Genomic DNA, 16,993 nt, shown 5'->3' with positions numbered 1-16,993 from the left:
GAAACGAATCAGGGAGCCCGGAGCGAAGCTGCTATCGTGACTGGCCATCTGAGACTTGGAGATGTACGCGCAAAGGTCCCCTACCTGGCGCGCCAACTGTCGTTGTCAAGATCAGCGGATCAGGACTTAGACTAGTAAATTTCTTTTATGCGCGTGAGCCTCAGATGGTTGCACGGGAGACACGGATTTAGACTGGTTCGGGCAAAGGGAGCCCTACGTCCAGTATCGGGGATGTTCGTGTTGCCCGCGCGGGGATTCTGTAGTAGGGGGTTACAGACAGGCGAGAGAGGGACTAGTCCCAGGTCTCTTCAGTTTTCGTGTTCTAGGTGGAGTGTTGATCTCTCGATCTGCCGATCCCCGTCCCCCGGCTCTAGGTTCCACCTTTTATATCGCAAGGGGCCGGCCGGAGTTACAATTGGGAAACCGGGTAAAAGGTAGAGAGCGAGATGGTAAAAAGGTCTGGCGGGGAGGGGGGCAGAGGCCCCTGGCGCCCGACGTCCTGCCGACCCTGAACGCGTGCCGTCGTGCATGTTCGAAGGGGTGGCCGCCGGATGCCAAGTGTTGCAGCTCTTCGCAGGTAGCTGTTTCGACGTTCGTAGGTATCAGGATAGATCATGATGAGGGGGTTTCGTCGTCACCCTGCCGTCCGTTTTGGAGGACGGTGGATACCGTCGCTCTGGCGATAGCTTGTAGAGAGGGGGAGCTTCACACCTGTGCCACTGTTCGCGCGGGGTCCGAGGACGTGCGGGACCCGAGGACGGGGCTGCTCCTAGCTTACCTCCAGTCGCCGCAGGTCATGAGTGCTTTGTGACGAATAGGAGCTGGCCGCCAGTACTGTAGCTCGTACAGGAGGGTCGTGCGCGGGTACTTGCGCCGGGTTGCGTGGGGGGCGCGGTCGCCCTGCGCTCTGCCTTCTCTGCGGCGCATTTATGGGGAGGCCGACGGGGGGCCCCACAGGATTTGTCTGTCTATGCGGAGCGTATCCGAGGAGGATTCTGACCCGTGGGCCTCAACGTGCCCGACTCCCTCGCTTGAGGTCGGGCGAGGCGAAACTTTCGTGGTACAGGGTCGGGGGCTCCCGACCTTGGGGCCGCGGTCGATCGAGGCGGAGATCTTGCGGAGGGAGGTCGGGCGCTCCCGATCCTGACGCCGGGGTCGGGCGAGGCGGAGATTTGACCACACTTCGGTGGGCCTGGGCCTTCATGTTTGTTTCTTTAAGCAGCGCATTAGGGGGTCGTTAATATTTCCCCCCAACACTTTCAGTAGTTCTGATGAAGCAATTCAGACCCTCTGTTGAACAAGCATATGTATCTTTAGGGGGTTACTTTAGGCTATTTTCATAATAGCATAGGTGGGGGGATTTATATATAGATTTAGAGGTTACTTTACGCTATTTTTCATAGTGAAAATTCATGACCATTGCTACATGTTTCCAGAATTCTAGTTTCCCATGTACTGTCTGATGAATGTTTTGCTGATCACGGTCTTATAAAATATACTACTGTCAATTTCAGCCTCCCGTAGCACATAAAAAGTTTAGATTCTTAATGGAAAATTAGCAATGGCTCTATTTTGCATTTTCGCTCACCATGGCCTTCTATAATTTCGGCGTTCCCGCGGCGTGAAATACGCTTTCTTTCAGCAAAGGCGGTTTCTTGTGTCCGTAATCGTATTTCTCTCTCTTTCGGAAAGAGTCGCAAATCCACCGCTAGGAGCGGAGCAGCAAATGGCGCCGCCGCCGGAGTGGCAGAAGCGGCGGCTCACCCGCCTCTGCGACCTCGTCGCCGCCTCCCTTCTCCCCCACCTCGTAAGCGAGCAAGCAACCCGGTACACCGGCGCTGGTCGCCGCTCCACGCCTCTATCTGACTGCCTCCCGTCACTGGCACCGCAGGAAGCCGAAACATTGCCGCCACGTCAGCTCACGCGGGAGGACGAGCGGCGCCTCCTCCTCGTGCTCTCCAAGGTAACCTCAGCCGTCCTGCAGTCTAACTTCCGTTTCCGGGGGGCCGCGGCTTGATGGTTTATTCCAGCATCGTTTCAGGTAAACAAGGCAATTCTAGGATGGAGCCAGGAGGAAGAGGAGGAGGAGCAGCGACGATGTGAATCCGATCAGGTGTTTCTTTGAATTCAATAAATATATATTTTTGTTTCGTGGTTAATCTGCTGCAATTCATGTTAGTTTACATGGACGATGTAGTTGTATGATGTGGGATTTATAAATGGGTAAATTACTAAATTGCGTTGCCCCTGGTTTGAGGAGCGATAACTGTATCTGTTTCAAAAAATAGTATATTAACTATAATTTGTACTCTGTCGTGTAATGTCCTCATACAACTGTTGGGAACTGACAATTAACAATGCGACCTATCTGCAAAATTCACTGGTTTAGAATCATGACAGCAGTGCAGGATGGCGGTGGCTTACTCTTACAGAACGGAAAACAGTTTCACCAGAGATCAGTTAGTCCATGACTGACTTTGGTCTGGTGGAACCATAAATCCTGTGTGATTCTTTGCTTTGGAGCAAATAACGCATCCAATTTCCATTTTAAATCTTAGGTTTGATGCTTCCATAACCTTTCAATCTCAGTCCACGTGGGCTGCAGCCGCTGGACAGATTCCATTTGCAAAGCAGTATGATTGGGTGACATCTATTTTGTGAGTACTTCGTGCCTAACTGAAAAAACTGATTCAACAATATTTCTTCTTCTCGAATATGCAGGAGAGCTGCGTATCATTGCATTAAGATAGAAGAAAAGGCTCAGATAGTCATACAACCACACACCTCCCACACACTTAGGGTCTTAAATTACATCCGCACCCGTTCTTAGTATGAGGCAACCACCTCCTAACCAACACACACTGCTAACCCCCAGGTCAAGCAGCAACCAGACCACTAAGGCCTTTGGCGCTTGCCATCATCCAGTGATCAGTCTCATCCTGTGCCAGGAGAAGCGTTTGATCAACCTGGGCGAGGCACCATTAAACACTATATCATTCCTCATCTTCCAAAGAGTCCAGGCCCCTCAAACGACCAGTGAGTTAAATCCTCGCCGAGCTTCCATGTTTAATCTATCACCTGCCTGCTGCCACCAGTCAAAAAATCCAGCCGAGATTGATTGAGGAGCAAGATCACAGAGTCCGAAACGGCGCAGCAGCTGAAGCTGGAAATGCCGGGAGAAAACACAAGAATACATGATGTGCTGAATTGTCTCATCCTCTTGATCACAGAAGGGGCAATGTTCAGGATGGGGAAGACTGCGTCTAGCGAACCTGTCAGCTGTCCAACAGTGATTATTTGCAATTAACCAGAGGAAAAGTTTGCACTTCCTTGGAGCCCAAGTAGTCCAGATAAGTTTACTCGGTTCAAAATAAACTGCTCCATGGAAGAGTGCCTCATATGCTGATCTGGTGGAGAATTGTCCTGAACTCTCGAACTTCCATTTGTGCACATCATCAACTTTAGGTTGGAGCACTACCTCCTGTACCATGTCCCAAATATCTAGGAATCGAGCTAAGACCGCCACAGTAGTGGCCTTGGATGTCCTGCAACCAGTAGTTATCCAGGAGGGCTTCCTGAACTGTGCACCTTTTGACATGTCTTTTTGATACACTTGCGAAAAGATGAGGAGCAAGAAACTCAATAGAGCACCCATTAAGCCATCTATCTGTCCAGAACTTGGTGTTTGCCTCATTACCAACTTCTGTAGTCACGGCAGAAGCAAAAAGAGACTGGGCACATCCATGAATCGTGACTGGGAAAGCTGTCCATGGCTTATCAGGTTCTGTTTTGCTCAACCACAACCGCCGAACCCTGAGAGCCCATCCAAACCTCTGCAGATCCAAAATACCCAAGCCTTCCAACTCCTTTGGACGACTAACCTTGGGCCAAGCAATCAAACAGTGTCCTCCATTGGCCTCCTTCCTGCCCCTCCATAGGAAAATGCGACGAATTTTATCCACCGTCTTTAAGCACCAAGGAGGAAGCTCCAAGGCAGTGGCAAAATAGATCAGCATGGAGGAGAGGACAGACTGCACATATGTAGCTCGACCAGCCCTATTCATCAATTCCACCTTCCACCCTGGTAATTTGTCAGCAACTCTCTCTATCAAAGGTTGCAACTGCGCTTTAGTTAGCTACTTGATAGAAAGACAATATCAAGTGTTATCTTTGTGCACAATTTAATATTGATGACTTTTCGTTGTGTACACCTGTAAAATGCCCAAATATAAGACAATCTTTAAGGAATTCTGACATCCCCAGTGTGTGTGTGTGTTTGGGTCTCTGTATGACTCCTTTCTCTTCTATTAATACAATGATACGCAGTTCTCCTGCGTATTCGAGGAAAAAAAGGAATTCTGACATCAAATTTTGTGATTTATTAAAAAACGTCGATATATATTTTCTATTTGATCACACTTCATGGCATTTATGTGTTTACAGTTTTATGTTTCATTACATTAGTGAAATTTCATTGATCTGGTACTTGCTGTGACTCTGGTAACCTGTTAATTTTCCCATCCATTGTGGCTGTACAACTATGTCAGGAGCAAATAACACAGAACCATGTTTTTCCCTCTTATTTAGGAAATTTTTTCATGTTCCGGAGAAGTTCATAGTTGTTGTTTACCACCTGGACAGCATCCACATGATGGATTTGGCTGCCTGGCAAATGTGGTCTCCATATTGGTAAGACATCATATTCTGGTTTCTTTGCTATGTTTGTCCTGTTCTCATGAAACATCAGTTGGTAGGGCCGTCAATGGCCCTTCCCTCTTGCATGGCGTTGTGCTTATGTAGGCATTCAGACATGCCTGCCTGTTAGTGAGCAATGCCTTTTGAGTTTCGCCTTAAATGTATGCAGTGTTTATATATGTACCAATAAAGTAATAAGGAAACAAGATGACCACCACCCTTGAATAACCTGCTCAGCAATGTACAGGATTTTGTGTTCCAGTACCTCAAGATTAGTCTCCCGTTGTTTTTCAGGATTAGGCTCCACTCTCCACTGTATCTAATTGCGTTCACTAATTCAGTATTACATTCAAATTTGAGACAGCACTGCACTATTTTATTACATTCCATGCCCTTGGTTTTGTCTTTGTCACTTAATTTGTTCCTTGAAGTAGCAGTCCAGTATTTTTTTTTTCTCGGACATGCAGGAGAACTGCGCGTTGTTAGTAGCAGTCCAGCATTAAATGCTATGATGTTTCCTTTAAACTGTATCTGTGTGTAGTGCTTTTCATGCGCATGAATAGCCTGTTTGGTACTGTGTTTTCTACTGTGTTAAGGTTTACATTTCCAGTTGTCCTGGTATAACTGTTTTGTTTGGTGAATTATATCAATCTTTCACACTACCCATTTCAGTTTTAATTATTAGCTACTATTGTCTTGTGTTGCCTGTACATTAAAGGACATCAGCATGGCTACTAGGTTACTAAAACTAAAATGTTATGTCATCCTTTTCAGGTTGGTGTCCTTGGTTTCTGCAGTGGCTATGTCAAACACTCAGCTGGCAATGTTCTGGTTTCCATATCCAGTACCCTAATTAAGTTTGTATGATCATATTTTCTCTTCTCTTCTTTTGGTGCACTCGGTTACTTTTTCTCAACTTAGTCCCCTATTTATTCCATGGCTGTTGCTGTATTCCTAGGATTCTATTTGGATTCAGTTTATTGAGCTTGTCTGGGCAGCTATACATGCAGAATCAAAATGTGTTCATAACGCTTTACATTCTACAACTGACTCCAACAATGAGGATATTACTAGTTCAAGCACCAGTATCACAAGCTTCATGATAGTACTTAATGAGCGTTGTCTCGATATCAGTGAGCAAACCATGTCCAGTCTCTTTCGAGTATTACATGCTATCTTAAAGTTCCTTAAACACAGCGACAGTGAACTGAAAGATGACTTCATTTGTCTGTCCATTCATCATATTCAGAACATGCCTTCGGTTACTTTCCATCCATTACATACCGGAGAAATTGTCAACCGTGTCAAGGATAGCAGATTTGGCTTCTGTAATGATTCACTACACTCTGGAATTCTGACAGGCAGTCTTCTCCAGCTACTGTGCTCATTACTTGAGCAAAGTTACCTGGAAGGTACAGATGGACAAGATATGTATGTGAAACTCGTGGATATAGTTCCCAAGATAGCAGCTTCCTTACAGGAGCAACATGATGGCTCCAAAAGTCTTTATCAGTACTTAAAGCACAAAATTCTGGTAAGTTCTGACATCCAGGGCCCCTGTGTAACTTGTTGCTAGTTACTCTGGCTTGACGCACTTGTTTCATTTTTTGATGCAGATGGTAATGATGCGGCTAAAACCTTACATGCAGCAAGATTGCTCACGTATTGTTTGTTATCTGAAATTACTTCGACAGTACTTTCATGACCTTCTTCATGAACCTATCTCGCAACATATTGCTAAACTAGATAATTGTTTAGAAGGTTCTCCATTTTTACTGAACATGGTAGATTTAGTCGAGAGTCAGGATAAGTCAACTCGGCACCTGCAAAGGCAAGCTATCTATTTGTTCCTCAGTTTTTCCATATGTTTGTCTTACAACAGAAACGATGGTACACTTCAATGTTCATGCAAGAGGGATGATTGTTTGTTGGGTCACAAGGTGCAAGGCTGCAGTGATCACTGCAGCTGTTCTGGCTTATCAGAAATTTCAGACTGGTTTCAAAGATGTTACTTAGACATGAGTTTTGATTCAAAATCATCAACAGATATTGCCTTATCCTTTCTGGCATTGTATATGGAGGAGGTATGCATCTATGCCTGAATGATGGATTGATTGATAAATTTATTTATTGTTCTAGGGAAACGCAACTTAACTTCGAAGCTGTTTAGTTTATTACCTTTGTTAGATAATTTAGATTGACATCAGTTGTAAATTTCTACTTCAGTATGCCTCTATTATATGTAGGACATCAATCAGTGAATCATCATGCCCAATCATCCTTAATGCTAGCTGCTAACTAATACAACCTATCTACTCTATTCTCTGTATTTGTCAAACTGAGTTAGAAAATGCTGAAGACAGTTGTCTGATAATTTTTTTTGCTAAATATTGGATATTAACAAGTTCATACTTAAATCCCTACTCTAAAGGCTCACCACTGGCTTTACGATTCTAAACAGTCTTGGTAATATGTTCAATGTTCATTCATATTTCAGGATGACATGCTATTCAGTATTCTCTTACAGCTTTTTGATGCTCCACACATTTTCCTGAAAATGTAAGTAGAAAAATATTTTTTGTTACTGAAGCAAGGAAAATGTTATCAAGGCAATGGGTGCTTATGTAAGTTGTGACCTTTTTGTCCAAATTTGCAGAGATAGCATAAATTCTACTGAACTGATTGGTGCAAAACTGTTCTCAAGTATTTTCGACCCAGTTCACCTATTCCATCTGTTGCTTTTGCTGGTGAGTCAGTGAACATATTTTCCATCTATTGCTTTTGTACAATGGTTTCTGTAAGATAGCACCTTAACATTCAGGTCTTGTTCATCTCATGGTATGAGTGACTTTATAGTATGGGCCATTGGTCTAAAATAGTCCTGGGTAGGGGATATGATCCTTGTGTATAACTCTTGGGCTCTGGTACCCCAGCCCACAGGATAAGTAGGAAGTTAATTAGTTAGCACTGTAATCATGATCAAGAGGACATGGACAGCATTCACATTTGTTATGGGACATACTAAACAAAATTCAGTACCTTAGGACTCATTAATTTGCTGGTACATGGTACCCTTTTATTTAATCTTTCAAATTTGCTCCCATTTCACTCCACAATGCCTATGTTGAGCATAATGTTATTTCTTCATTTCTATTATTCTGCAGCTGCACTATGATCACATGGTACTTGTTGATTACCTCATATCTAAAGATGTTGGTGTGCATTGTGCTCAGTATCTCTTAAGGTTGGTAGCTATCTTACATTTTTCTCTGGCTCATGTCTTCAGATGGAACAAAGTATCTTCTGAATTGTGACTTTTGACCTCTCTTACACACTTATGGACGCAGGTGCTTACGCTTGGTTTCCCAGTCTTGGCATGCTTTTGTTGATGATTCCATGTACTTGACAAAAATAGAAAAGATTGACTGTAAAAGGCAGAGGACCTCCAGGGATATAAGTAGTGCCAGAGCCAGCTCAAGTAACGAGTATAAGAATGGTTCTGGTTGTGATAAAGAAGCCAAGAATTCACAGAAGCTTTTCCTCGATGCTAAAGTATGTCTTTATTCATTAAAGAGAACAGTGGAAGATCTGCAAAAGAAGGGTTTGTTCCCTTACAACCCAAAGCCTCTCCTTAGAAGGTTTGTTATATGGCCATGGCTTCTTTTATTTTCTCTGTTTGCTACTACGTTGAAATCTTATTTTGCTGCTGATTTTGCCTCTTCAATTCCTTTTGGCATATTAACCAAGTGGCATTGGCAACCAAATAATTGAATTGCTACTTTTGGTCTTCCATTCTCATTAGACCTAAACCTAGTTAATGATATTCTTGCCTGCCAGGCATTTTATTGCACCAGGATTAGTTGCTAGGCTAAAAAAGTCGTGTTCAAATTAAGTTTTGCTCATTTGAATGAATGAATGATACTGATATTTTCTATTTGCAGCTTGGCCAGGTTTGAGGAGCTGTGTGAGCAGGGATGAAATTTGAGTTGCATATGGTGAAAAGCTACTATTTGTAAGGTTGAAGAGTGGCATTTTGGTAATCAGATAGTTATGTTGCCTTCGTCAGTCATTATTTGGTTCGGTTTGATTTATATATTTGGTAAAATTGAAATGTAAATGCATCTTCCCATCCATGCTCTGATCTAGAACTTGAATTGACTACCACTTTTATGTAAGTTGCCTGTGAGCATGATGTTGAATGTCATGTGATGCTCCATACATGGAGCATTTCAGAAATTGGCAAGGTAAATTGTTTGTTATACATTAAGTAGCGCTGTAATTTAGTGGCACTTTGCCTTCTTCAGTTATTTGGTCCTCAATCTCTCAAGGTGCAGTATGATGTAAACTTGCAGAGAAAGATGGACACAGGAGAGAGATGCATGGTTGCGTGCGGTGGATTTTGGCCCATGACTTCAGAAGAACACGATTTTGTTACTATGAAGTCTTTAAATATAGGCAAGAAGTGGTATATCATAAGATCCACACGATGTACACACCTTTGGATTGCATAAAAGGAGCTAATATTGATTATTATAAACTGAAGGAAAATGTTCAGAGTCAGCTGGATATAACGAGAGCATGGGCATGGTTCATCTGGAGGAACCTGGTAGCATATCATCTGGAGGAAGCTGGGCAACTGCAGACCATAAAAGACATTGTTTCACCCTATGCAAGACAGATTGTTCCCTCCAAAACAGAGGCAATTCTTTTGGGCATCTTCTATATGATACATGCTAGCTTTATCCAACTATTTGCAACATTAAGTAAACGAATATCTGAAGGGTTATTTGAACTACAAGTTTTGCAGCTCTTGCTCTTTAGACTAACCCCAATAGGAGGTTTCATGTTGTTGTTTCCAAGGCGTATATCAGCAAGAAGGTAATGAATTGGTATATGAAACTACCCCTCCAATGCAAATCTTTTATGTTTTTGTTTCATAAATTCTGCATAAGGTTTAAATTCATGACTTGTCAAAAATTGTTATCTGTATCTAATTGGTTCTGTTCAGATGAAACTGCTTCCTTCTATTTTTATGTGTATCTAAATGGTTTCCTTTAGATGAAACTACTTCCTCCTATCTCTTTTTAAATTTGATGCCATGTTACCAGTTCTAAGTGGCGTACTAATTAATGAGAATGGAACCCCATTGGGAGAATCCTTTAATTGAAAAGTTTTATGCAGCAGGAAAAGACTTTTGGTCCTCTTAAAAAATAAAAAAGGATCTTGTTCACCTAGCTAGGTCTAGGCTAAGATGGTCGGAGATGGCTTGATTTGACACAAACTGATATTTGTTGTTGGCTTCAACAAGAAGCTACCATTTCTATTTACTCAGTAGGGAATTAGTAGGAACGGCTGTTCTAAACTTGAAGCAGACACAAGTCATGAAGTCATGGTCAAATTACAGAACTATATAAGAATTAAGAATAGATACAGATTGATATATAGAATGAATACGCAGCATCTTTATGTACAAGTACGGCAACATAAACACTTATGAAATCTGATATACAAGCCGCAGATCATGCACCAAGATCTGTACATAAATGGGGCCGCACCCAAGCACAGCCAAATTGCAACCAGAGATGCACAATCAAACCCACTGACTGCTCAACTGAACTGCAAGTTGCTTGCGAAAGTCAAGCTGAACGCCCAGCCGCGTGGCACCACGTTTGTGGACTCTTAAGAGTTTTTCCATCAGTGTTGATCACCCTGAACGAGAGCATTTTCCCGCTGAGATATGCCAGAGTGTGCCAGTTCGCGCCCCAGTTGCGCGCCATCGGCATCCACTCGGTGGAATCTGAGCTCCTCACATCCATGGATCTGATGGAGCCAGCTCCTGCGACGTTGGTCACGAGCACGAGGTTGAAGTAGTCGTGCCCGTAGATGGTGAACCGCACCCCACCTCGCTTCACGCACGGAACCTACGTTAAACATAACTGCATTCAAATTACTGCAATAAAAGGAGAGATTACAAGACAGTTAACTAGTAGCCTCGTTGCCACGTGTTTTCGACCGATGAGAATAGCCGATGAAATTGTAGAAAGTCTGTTGACGCCAGACTTTGACTAAGGCCAACTACGGACAACAGGGTTCCAGAAGCCGATAGAGGATAAGAAGGAATCCGATCCGAAGTAGAATTGACTCCACCAAATAAGAAAAAGTATGAAAATTTATCTTTAGTAGTTTTTAGATTCATTGTAACGGTTCACATTGTAATCGATTAGGACTTTAGCTTGCTCCAGGGTATAAATATAAATCCATAAGCTTTGTATCGAATAATCATCAATCGATCAATACAATCTTTACTTTTTCGGCAGCACGCCGCTAAACCCTAGTAGTAGAAGTAGAGTAGAAACTAGCGAGTTTTTTCTTACGCGCAGGGCTGCATCGGTTTGGATCTCAGGCGAGCTTGTAAATACCGTCACCCGATCGTTACATTATCTGTCCAATATTCTAATCTCTTAGCGTAGGCTAGTTATCGAGTTGCTTATATTCAAACAGAGCTTTTAATCTTTTTGTCTTCGAAGTGCTCATAATTATTGAACAGCTTAGATCTAATTAGGTTGTTCTCGTCAACTTCCTAGTCTTGTTTAAGCATTCACTAGTTATGTGATCGTATCAGCTAATTTGATCTTGCATGCTTTAATTGCTATATCTTTACTAAGTTCGATAAATCTTTACCCTTACCCCTCTTATCGCTAGCCTTTGGGTCTTTAACGTAAGACTGCTGCTGTTGAGCTGATGCTGTCTCGGTTGGGTTTGATCCATCCCTCTCGGTAGTAGGATGACATCATCAAGCCGATGGCTATGCGTGCGAGATCTTGTTGCCGCGTTCTAGTCTTTTAATTAACAGATCGAAATTGATGCCCTCTCAGCCATACAGTCTCAGTTAAATCTGATCAATCGACTAATGAGATTAATAGCTGCGTTAATATTCTATCTTAACCCATTGACTCATATAACCGATGGCACGAGCTACTAATGCTTCTTTTATCACGCCGATCTTCTCTTACGCTGGCTGGGCCATGTCGAAGTGGGGGCGCGGCAGGTTGCACCACCCGCAGTTTGCTGGGGAGCTCGTAGTTAGGCAGGTAGAAGTTCACGGCCACTGTGGCGTAGTTAGAGCATCTCCTCCAACAGCTTATGTAAAATGGACCTATACCCTAAATTTTTTAGACTATAGCCTAAATTTCTCTCTCCTATACGCGGATGTACCCATCTAAATTTCTTTGCTCTCCCAGGAAGCCCCAACTGCCGCTCAGTGGAAACTTCCACCCGCTGTGCGCCGCCCCCCGAACTCCGTCTCCGCACCAGCTGGGATCCCCGACGCCGGCGGAGGCACGAAGCATCGTGCTACCTCGCCCGAACTCACCTTCCCCGGCTCCGGCCACCGCCACATGTGCACGGGCGAGGACATGGCGGCTGGACCTCACCTCCACCCTCTCTGCACCCGCCCATGCTGTCAGGCCCGCAACCGTGCCACCTCGACTAGATCCCGCGCGGGCGAGGGCGACGCTCGTCGATTCGATCGGGGAGGGGGCTTGATGGGGTGGTGGCTCGTCGATTTGGCCGCCGGGAGAGCTCGAGGGGCGAGCGCCGCCACGCGAGCGAGCTACGCCAGAGTATGTTTGAATGGGTTAAAATTGGTTTTAGTATCTAATGGGTTGGGGTGGGTTGGTTATATTGCAAATGCGGGTTGGGGCAGGTTGGAAGTGATTTTTTTAGTTTTGTATGGGTTTAACTCGTGGATTTAAGTTTCAGGTTTCAGACATTTCAGTTAATTTCTCTATAATTTTAAAGTGTGAATACGAGGTTTTAGTTTTAGGGTCCGGCTCTTGACGTGGAGCCCATATATAAGTCCAGCTGCACTACCTTGCACAAAGTAGCAAACTATCAAATTAATTCATCTGCATCAAATTTCAGTTAATTTCGCTCAAAAATTAAAGGGTGAAAGCGAGGTTTTAGTTTTAGGGTCCGACGCTTGATACGGGGCTCACATATAAGTCCAGTTACACTACCTTGCACAAAGTAGCAAACTATCAAACTGATTCATCTGCATCAAATTCAGTCAATTTCGCTCAAAATTTAAATTGTGAACGCGAGATTTTACTTTTAGGGTCCAGATTGACCCCGAACCCATATATACGTTAGCCGCACTACCTTACACAAAGTAGCGGACTGTCCAGCAAATTTCGATCAATTTCGCTAAATTTTAAGGTGTAAACACGAGGTTTTAGTTTTAAGTCCGGCTCTTGATGCGGGCCCATGTATAAGTGTAGCCACGCTACTTTGCATAAAATAGCGGACTGTCAAACCGATTCATCTACAACACAGTCGATTTATCTAAAATTTTAAGATGTGAACACGAGGTTTATATAAACTCATAAGTTTATATAACAAACTCATAGATTATATTAATTGGTGGGGCGGGTCATAGGGGTGGGGTGGGTTATATATCGTCATGACGATGAACTGCCGTGCATGTGCACTTGCATTTCTTGGTTTGATTAGTCATTAAGCTAGTGTGCTAATTACCCATGGTGTTGGAGGCGTCGGCGCCGCCGTAGAACGTGGCATGCGCCTTGAGCCACCCGGCCGTCGGCGCCGGAGACGTTGCGTTGGTGGCGGCGCCGTCTTCGGCCACGGGCAGCGCCCAGACGAGTGCGAGCACCACGGCTGCGAGAACTGGAGCTGAATCCATTCCGATCATCAATTTGCACAACTGATACTGCGGAAGCGCTGAAAGTTAAATTTGAGCTGCAAGATGCGCAGTGCACAAGTGTTTATTCTTGCGTGTGTAAATCTGGTTCTGATGATGGTGTAAGTACTGAATTGGATGTATATATAGGCTGCCATTACAACCTTAGTTTAGCCTTGCGATCGATCGGCGGCTGGAGTATTAAAAATTATTTGGACAGAGGGAAGAGTAAGATGAGGCAGCTAGGTGAAGGACGAAGCGAGCCGAGGACATGTGCAGGGCCGTCATCCGCCGCACTGTGTGCATGGCTTACGGGGTAATCCAGACTCCAGAGTGGAAAATGTAGCCGCAAACACGTATGGGCGGGCACTGCGCACATTCCGTTGGTCGAAGTTTGCTTCAGGTTCCCTCTTTTGCAGAGGATCGCTGCATTGCTTGACTTTCAAAGGTGAATTGAACTGCTCAGTGTACTTGTCAAAGAGATTAGGAATTTCGCGTGTTCCTTAACGATAACGATAATACTACAAAGGGGGCGTTTGGATAGCAAGGGCTAAAGTTTAGCCCTATCACATCGAATGTTCGGATGCTAATTAGGATGACTAAATATGAGCTAATTATAAAACTAATAGCAGAACCCCTAGGCTAAATCGCGTGACGAATCTATTAAGCCTAATTAATCCATCATTAGCGAATGGTTACTGTAGCACCACATTGTCAAATCATGGACTAATTAGGCTTAATAGATTCGTCTCGCGATTTAGCCTAGGGGTTGTGCAATTAGTTTTGTAATTAGTCTATGTTTAATACTCATAATTAGTGTTCAAACATCCGATGTGACAGGGGCTAAAATTTAGCCCATGCCTCCCAAACACCCCCAAAATAGATATCCGGAATTTAAAAAAAAATTGACGCTTGATATATGTTGCAATAATTAAGCATCGATATTGCAACTATTGTTTCTACATGTTTGGAATTCGCAGTGAATGTTACATGATAGTGTTCATGTCATGGTGAAAATTTTCTATCCCGAAGTTGGACGATGTAGTTATTTTTGCACATTATTTTTCCCACTGAGGTACGCCAGAGAGTGCCAGTTCGCGCCCCAGTTGCGCGCCATCGGCATCCAATCGGTCGAGTCGGAGGTCTTGACATCCATGGATTTGATGGAGCCGGCCGCTGCGACATTGGTCACCAGAACAAGGTTGAAGTAGTCGTGCCCGTTGATCGTGAACCTCACTCCACCCCTCCTCACGCATGGAACTCTGCATCCACAACAAGTTTTCATATTTAAGTTATTTGTTGCATTTGTCGACGGCAGTTTCTTGCTTGAGAGAGACAAGGCTAATTGAGTTACTTAAGCTGCAAAAGAATGATAAAGACCTTTGGTAGATGACGGGGATGATGCCGACTCTGGTGTCGGCGCCGATCTTCTCCCAGGCCGGCTGCGCCATGTCGAAGTGGGGGCGCACCGTGTTGCACCACCCGCCGTCGGGGAACTCCCAGTTGGGCGGGCAGAAGTTGGTGGCGGTGACCGTGACCGTGACGCCGGGCTTGCACAACGCCGGGTTCGTCTTCCGGTCGCAGGCGATCTTGTAGCACTGCCCGCACGACGCGCCGTCAGCGAAGAGCACCGTGCTCAGCGCCGCCGTGCGCGAGCCGTACCCCTGCGAGTAGAGGTTGCCATACCCGCAAGCGCCGCCTGCCATGAACGCGCATCATCATCAGCGATCTGCTTAGCTATATGAATGGGCAATCGAAGCGTGTATTGCTAGTTACCCATGGTCCCGGCGGCATCTGCTCCGCCGTAGAACGTCGCGTGGGCTCTCTGCCACACGATCGGCGCCGGAGCCGGTGGCGGCGACGGTGAGCTGGTCGTCGCGACGTCGTCTGCGGCCACGGCCATTGCCCAGCCGAGTGCGAGCAACGCGACTGCGAGAACTCGAGCTGAAGCCATACCAGAAGTTGATTTGCAATAAGCTTTAGGGCGTGCCACAACCACAAATTGCAGGAGGTGACGATCTAAAGCCTGATCGGTATGAATTGCTTTGACTGACAGGGCGTCTAGATTCTCTGTGTACGTGTGTGTGGAAATCTTGTTCTGATGATTGTGTGGTGAATTGGATGTATATATAGGCTACCATTACTGACTCTGCCTTGCAATTGAGCAGGGAATCTGATGAAAGCATCTAGCTGAAGAAAGCGGTCGACCACATGTGCATGGCCGTCATCAGCCGCGCCATGCATGGCTTGCGGGGTAATCCAAACAGCAAAATGTACCCGCAGGCACGCATATTCCGTCCATCTTTGCTTCGCATTTCCACGCATGTTCAGGGTACTCTGTACTCTCCCCCCTGTTCAAGAAATTCATGTGGATGTCGTGTGTGTTCCTTGATTCTTACACGAGTGATATATCCTTCACCTGGACAGCAACATCAACAGCGCCCATGCATCGCCGTGCGATCAATGATTAGTTTGAACAGGTTTCTCAGGAAACGTCGAGTTACAACTAGCTAAGCCAGCTGATTGAAATGACGTTTTCTTTTAACCAAACTGGTGAGCATGTTTTTCTAATCTTGTTGATCGAGTTGGATGCCTCCTTTGGCAGGCTTCACCACCGGCTCCTCCACCGGCTTCTGATGAAACCCTACCAAATTAAAGGGCATGTGCAAAATGGTTCCGGTGCAGGAGCAACGCAAAATGCGATCTCTAGAGCGTTTCGGTGGGGGGAAGAAGCCAAAAAAAATAAATTTGACTCCCAAGGCTTCCACCATTTGCTGCGGGGGATGTGACTCTTTTACCTACCATGGCCCATGGCGGAGGACAGCAGGCGCAAGAACACGGGGCAGGAGCAGGGATGCAGGGGAACTCCATGGCTCGGACAGGGCGCGCGCAGCAGTCGACGGAGGATGGTGGCGTAGGGTTGCGGGGACGAGGGAGGTGGCGCTAGGCGCGAGATGGAGGGTGGCGGCGTCGGGGGCCAGCAACCGGAGGCGCGAGGCGCCAGCAGGCCAGGGGAGGCGCTGGGGGCCTAGCGTTGCGAGCTAATAAGAGATCGGGTGAGGAAAGGAAAGAGCGGGTAAGAGAGGAAGGAAAGAAGAAAAAAAGGAAGGGAGAAAAAAATATGGAGAAAAGAGGAGAAAGTGGAAGAAAAAAATGATAAAGGGCATTGTGGACATTCATTTTTATCCATTTGAAACAACGAAGATAAGTTGTCTTGCCAAATTGTTTCTAACTAGACAAGCTGGAGTTAAAAAAAAAACTGCTCCACTAGAGAAGTCACAGCTAGAGCCGTTTCAACCAAAGCTATAGCCCAGACAAACGAGCCCTGAGTAAAGTTGTACTCCCCCAGCCTTGTGAAATGGTGAAACCAACAATCCTGACATTTGGAAAAAAAATCCCATAAAGATTGCAATATAAGAAATTGGACCATAAGTAGGTATTGATGCTTTTTCTGGTCAACACACCAAAAGCACTAGAGAGTGTGGGTCGCGAACGGACCGAATAGCAACGATGCTGCACAGACCGGTCAAACCGGTTCACCAACCCGGACAGGCCGGTTTCCTAGGTTTTAGTTCAAATCGATCGTTCAAAAGGATAACT

General features: G+C 45.1%; 1 protein-coding gene and 1 pseudogene across 3 annotated transcripts in view; one reads left to right on the top strand and one right to left on the bottom strand.

The window, feature by feature from the left end:
• LOC101753284 overlaps positions 1-9,720 on the top strand; it is a 44,437-nt gene extending 34,717 nt beyond the window's left edge. Inside the window, exons 3-16 of one of the 3 annotated variants that reach the window (XM_004951197.2) lie at positions 1,693-1,807; positions 1,892-1,963; positions 2,042-2,113; positions 4,588-4,689; positions 5,470-5,556; positions 5,654-5,828; positions 6,057-6,229; positions 6,312-6,779; positions 7,193-7,254; positions 7,352-7,442; positions 7,860-7,939; positions 8,043-8,333; positions 8,637-8,939; positions 9,048-9,720. In XM_004951197.2, the coding sequence (XP_004951254.1) occupies positions 1,727-1,807; positions 1,892-1,963; positions 2,042-2,113; positions 4,588-4,689; positions 5,470-5,556; positions 5,654-5,828; positions 6,057-6,229; positions 6,312-6,779; positions 7,193-7,254; positions 7,352-7,442; positions 7,860-7,939; positions 8,043-8,333; positions 8,637-8,673 (1,791 nt within the window). In that variant the 5' untranslated portion in view covers positions 1,693-1,726 and the 3' untranslated portion in view covers positions 8,674-8,939; positions 9,048-9,720. Of the gene's footprint in view, positions 1-1,692; positions 1,808-1,891; positions 1,964-2,041; positions 2,114-4,587; positions 4,690-5,469; positions 5,557-5,653; positions 6,230-6,311; positions 6,780-7,192; positions 7,255-7,351; positions 7,443-7,859; positions 7,940-8,042; positions 8,334-8,636; positions 8,940-9,047 lie in introns of all 3 variants that reach the window. The other 2 variants (XM_004951194.2, XM_004951192.2) reach the window with 2 other exon arrangements.
• A 582-nt stretch (positions 9,721-10,302) lies between these two features.
• On the bottom strand, positions 10,303-15,468 carry LOC101783155 (annotated as a pseudogene).
• Positions 15,469-16,993: the final 1,525 nt, after the last annotated feature.

The sequence above is a fragment of the Setaria italica genome, chromosome I (assembly GCF_000263155.2).
Source record: "Setaria italica strain Yugu1 chromosome I, Setaria_italica_v2.0, whole genome shotgun sequence".
Lineage (NCBI taxonomy): Eukaryota > Viridiplantae > Streptophyta > Magnoliopsida > Poales > Poaceae > Setaria > Setaria italica.
Note: the sequence above shows the minus strand (reverse complement) of the source record. Positions and strands in the feature narration are given on the sequence as shown.